The 5,748-nt window shown below is 38.8% G+C and overlaps 1 protein-coding gene across 1 annotated transcript; it reads right to left on the bottom strand.

The window, feature by feature from the left end:
• Nucleotides 1-923: 923 nt before the first annotated feature.
• Nucleotides 924-1,310, bottom strand: SARC_09752 (hypothetical protein; the record flags this gene model as incomplete). The annotated part of the gene is made up of 1 exon (XM_014296223.1): nucleotides 924-1,310. A coding segment is annotated over one exon (387 nt), but the record flags the coding sequence as incomplete, so codon positions are not given.
• Nucleotides 1,311-5,748: the final 4,438 nt, after the last annotated feature.

Here is a 5,748-nt window from a genome sequence, read left to right as displayed (position 1 = left end):
ACGTTCACTTAGAAGAGCGTTCCGATTCACGTTCATGATAAAAGTACAAGGTTGACCCAATTGTTTATTTCTTAATTGCTTGTGACTGTCGAATTTAAAAGCAAAAAGTATTCTCGACTCACCTCTCTACTAGCGTTAGTTAAGACGGGTTTTTTTTTCAGTTATACGAAGTGATTTTGTTTGAGTTATAAAGCATTAAATACCTTTATTTGTTGTATTGATGTTATATTTTGTTTGTTATCAGTAGTCCCTGTATACTGTGCATCCTGTGCATCAAAATGATATACAAGGAGCGGGGTTTCCAATAGCTGACAAGTATGCTAAAGTTACTCGCTTTTTCGAGGGATATGATATATAATTTGAAACAGATAAACTTCGCAGTTTTTTTCTTCAAGCCGATTCCAGCTATTGAATCGGATCTACCAACAAATTGCTCCTCGCTCTAAAAGTTCTCACTTATGGACTGAAGAGAAGTCGGAGATTTCAAAGTGCCACAGTCGGTGTTTTTCACAGTGGCAGTAGTACACGAATCGGGCCTGAAAAACACTGAATCCAAAGATTCGATTTCAGGTCGGAGACTTGTGAATGATTTTACAGAGGCGCACTTGTAGTCTATATAATCAGGTGGCTGCTCTATTGATCTCGAAAATGTGAAACAGCTTTGCACTTGGTATGCACTGTTTGAATTGTCGGGTTGTTTAGGTAGATTGCCTTGTAGAATAATCGGGACTGAAAAGGTTAGATCTTTGCATCCACGGGTATGGATCGTGACGTCTACGGTATAGCTAACTGCAACCGATTGCATGGTATCTGAACATTCAACTCTATTGCTCGGTGCAAGTATGATGCGTTTTCCATCGCAGTCTCGCAGCAGTTGCACAGCAGTGCGATCGTCATATTTCTTCGGTACGCTAGTGACACAATTAAACTTGCGAACGCATGTAGAACCTTGCGCCGTGCCGATCTTCGTCCAATGGTTTTTCTTCGTCAAATTTCTCAGCTTTGTGTGATCCATTATAGTTTGGAATAGTTCCACAATCGAATAGCACATGTTGAGCAACGTGTGCTGTAACGCTTCTAACGACCGCACCGTTCTTGTGTATGGCTAGTCGAATATCTATCGGTTCCCCTTCTTGGTCCACGTCTTGTGAAAGGCTGATCTCTGCACGTAGGGTGAGATTTTTGCTTTCTACGAATACCTCACGCTGGACTCTTGGGCCCATATTCATTTGGGCATAGTACAAAGCCGACATGGTGAATCGACGATAGGCCATTGGCTTCCAATCAGCCTCCACCAAGCGTGCATCCCACTGCACAGAACAAAACGTATGATTGTGTGTCACCACAAGATCATCTGGCAGCCCAAAGGTAATTGAGAGTCGTGTTAGACCCTCCTTTACATGGTAGTTACGCTCTATTCTCTTTCAAGCGCTGTACAAAGTGTGACCAAATGAGCGTCCACTGGTACTCTTCTAACGGAGACGACAAACAATTCATTTTATTTACGGAGGTCGCCCGAGGGGCCGTCATATTGACAAACCCCGAGATTTGATCACCTACGTAATAAACCTTCTTGTCTAGGTGTATCATGTGCGACACGTCTCTAGTTAAGTTGCAGCGACTTATACGAGACGGCGCATCCATGTTCAAGTTTTCTGAATTTGATCCCGTCATATTCTCACGCGTAGGTTGGGAGAGGAATTGATATTTGGGGTAATTGTTGTATCAAAGGAATTGTAACGATAGAAGAATACTTTGATGTCTCTAATATATGTAACGATTGAATTCAAATATCGCACATGTTGAACAAATTTTCAGTGACAGTGGGCTAACGCCAGCGACTGCTGTTGTAGCTGGCGCCTGACTGCGGGCCCAATAAATCATGTGTGAAACAGATCTTTAAAATATTTTTCTTTGAAAGTCTAAGTAATGAATATATTTTTTATAAAAACTTTCATACATTTTTTTCTTCGAATTGTGTTTTTTTTTTTTACAAACCAAAATTTGGTCCTATCTCCTGAAGTCGAGTCTTGAGCCTTGACTCTTTAGTCTTTATGACTTTATCATTGCAAGTGAGAAGACTTTTATATTTTAATATGCTTTATTTAGAAACAAATAAAAAATAGTGATACATAGTGGCACCCGCGTGGCATTTCCTTCTCATACAGTGGGACTCTGGGGGTGGGTGTCTTTTTAGTTTTTTAGGAGGCTATGGAGTGGGTGTCTTTTTTTGTTATGACAGTAGGTGGCTCAGGAGCCGGGGAGGCGTGTAGATTATTTTCTAATAAAATTTAAATAAACAAATAGTACTATTTAGTGCCATAGTGGTACAGGTCAATAAAAATGTGAAACAGTTCTATTGTAACCTGTTTTTAGTTTATTTGTACCATTTTCACCTTTTTAGCCTATAACCCGTAGTTTACTAATTACCCGTTCAGTATCTACAAAATTGATTTCTAAAAATAGATATACAACTGTTGGTTATTTTCAACTGGACATAAATAGTTTCGAGTTGTTGACCCGGCCTTTAAAAAAGGCCTAAAGCCACCTTGCACCTCGCTTAGTAGACCGAGTGTTAAGTCTGTCAGACTCGTCGCACCCTTTCGTCAGTCGTCTCTCGCCTTCGGACTTCCGTCTTCCGTCTGTGGGCGGTCGCCGGTCGGGCTGCTGGCCGTCGGGCCCTCAAAACTCGCGACTGCGCGACTCGAGTCGCGTTTTGAATTCAAACCTTTACTCCGATAAAAGACTTCGCTTTTTTTTTCAACACAAACCATTTTCGTTTTTTTTGTTTTTTATTGTATTTTTTTTTGGTTTGCTTTTTTTTTGTAAACAAAACCAAACAAACAAACCAGATTACATACCAGAACAAACAAACTTGACATTTGTAGGTCGATCTAGAAATTCGTAATCCACCAAATAAATTCTCTCTCTCTCTAGGCAACTACCCCCTGGACCGTTATAGCCCAAAAGTAGATTCCTTATTATACATTAGCCGGTTTCAAGTTTGTGAGCTTGAGACTTTGAGGCTTTGAGCTTCCTCCAAATCTCTTTCAAATATTCGTCTCGTCGTTGAAAGTTGACTCGAGATTTGAGATTTGAGACGCATACGATTGGAGGACGAAAAAAGATCGATGACGAAGTTAAAAACAAATGTCTTTTTTTTACCAAAATGGGTAAGGATAATTGTTATTGGTCTATTTCTGCAAATTACGAAATAAATTTTAGTTCCGTATGAATAGAATCTCTACAACTAGATAAAATGAAGTGGAGGTGACAAGGAAAAGCCGGAGCCAAGCCTTTTGTAGAATGTAGATCTATTTCAACCTTCGTATTGACAAAATTCTATGAAAAAATATTTAATTTCTGTTGGCAGGCTGCTGGCGGTGAACCCCATTCAGAATACTAGTAGAGAGAGGCAAGATCCATACGTTCTTAGTGCCGTACATATATTAGATCTTAGAGACATTATGTGGCTCCGTCTAACTATTTACAACAAAAAAATTGAAAATACATTTGGCAAGTTGTTTATTTTTTCAAAACAATAAGAAAACCTATTTTGATAAAATATAGGTCCCAAATTTAAATGTTTTGGCAAAACAATGAAAACATAAATAAACTGCACCCCCAGTGGTTGAAATTTAAGGTTGCAGGAACCATTTGATGTCAATAAAATATCAACAACCGGAGTAAAATGGAGCAAATGGGCGGGATATAGGATTTTATTTTTGAAGCACACAAGTATTTATGTACGATTTTGTTGAAAAAATCGCACCTTCCATTCGGACGCTAGTTCGATCCCCTTTGTATTTTAGCTTCTTCTCTCTAGAGAGTAGAGAGGGTAATGGTACTTTACAATATTGCGCTTGCACTCAGTTGTGCAGCTTAAAATATCTACACGGCACCAACGAATGCCTGAGCCTGTGTCTAAACCGCATCCGGTCCATCCGTAAAGGCAGGGTCGATATTTATGGGCACACGTAAGGCGACCCGGGCCTAAGCACTGAACTGTTATGCGCGTGCACTTCACCGGTGTGTGTACAGTCGTGCACTCAAATAATAATATTGACAACGTGCACGTGTACACGTATGTTGAAAACAATGTGAGATGGCTTTAGTTATTTTAATACTTAAGTCTCACACAGTACATGAGGCTCATCCTTTTAGTTCAGCCTGAGGATGGCCTCAATCTTACTGACGATTTCAAAGGACAGTAGTATTTTGTGTTTCTGCGACTTACACCCTCTTCAAAAAATCAAAAACACTTGGTATAATATACTATTTAGTACTGTTTTTTGGTATTAATAACACAGACCTGAGAGGCTGAGACTATGTGACACTGTCTATATTATTGGTAATTCAATATTGACTGAAACAAAATGAAAAAGTAACTTTACCGAAACAACAGTCAAGTATCAGTTTTCGGTACATAAACTATGTCGCCTATAACCGGAAATAGAATACAACGCCTCAGACGCACTAGAGATTGTGAGCGTGAATTGCACAATCGCACTTTAAATTTTCAATAGTCATGTCCATCTAGGAAAAGTAGTAATTATGGGAGGTTCAATTTCGTTTTGTCCTGTTCTGTTGTTATTTTCAGGTCCAAGGGATTTTGTCCTGTTCTGTGATTTCATTAACCGCAATTATAATATTTGTATAGTTGTTGTTTTTTAAACAAATTCGAGAAAATTATTATATATCCTACAAATATATAGAGAGAGAGTATTTATTTTTTGTAGAAAACCAATATATAAAAAACACTTTTCATAGCCTCCTGAAAAAGACAATATTTTACATATGTATTTATTTACATATTTGTTTTTACAACAAATAAAAAAAAACATTGTAAAATTTTAAAACTGCCGAGATAACAAAATTAGTAAATTTATATATATAAAAACTACACAAATGTATGTACCTATTTATTTTAAAACAAAACTCAAAAAGGGAGCCGCATTGGTATAGTAGGTCTATAGGACTCTGTAGTGGAGTGGCAAACATCAAATATTATTGGACTGAAGAGACTGGAAATTTTTACTAAATATATAGTGGTTGACATAGAAGTTCATGCCAAATAATTATTGGCAGTTAAATGACTCAATTTCTTCATATTGGCGGGCAATAGTTTATGAACCTATGCTTAATCTCATCCCGATCGGACTATTGGTTCAAAAGTTATGCAGTTTTCAAATTGTAAATACTTCGTAAAAAATTTGTACCAGAACTGGGTCAAAGTCAACCTAGCCACACGTAAATAACAACTAAATAGCAAGTCAACAGAAAAACATACCTTTCCGGCAGTATAGAAATGTAGCATACTACCTTACTTAAAAATGGTCTATGGGGGGTTATATGTATGCGTATAGCGAGTCAACCACTATAGTAAAATCCTCGGTCCCCTCCGTCCAATGTTTCATGTTGTCTACTCCTATCATTTACTATTAGAGAACCGTCAGAACGACGTTCCAAATGAACGGAAGTTCTCAGCCAGTTCACAGACCGATATTTAGATCGAGGTGACATCACGTCCACCCCCTCCACCACCACTCCGCAATCACGTCCACAGCAGCTAAGGACTGAAATCCCCACAGTCAAAAAATGGGCCCGTGACTTCCAGACCACTCCTGATGCACTCTGGAGGAACCTGTATCCTATTCACCATACTGCAATTCACGGCGGAGACGCTAGCGAACTGTATTGTCAGCAAGCTGTGTTCGATCATGTCCAACTCGACGACGAGGGTTGGTC

The sequence above is a fragment of the Sphaeroforma arctica genome, assembly GCF_001186125.1.
Source record: "Sphaeroforma arctica JP610 unplaced genomic scaffold supercont1.1032, whole genome shotgun sequence".
Lineage (NCBI taxonomy): Eukaryota > Ichthyosporea > Ichthyophonida > Sphaeroforma > Sphaeroforma arctica.
The sequence above is the reverse complement of the archived record's forward strand: the minus strand, read 5'-3'. Positions and strand labels throughout refer to the sequence as shown.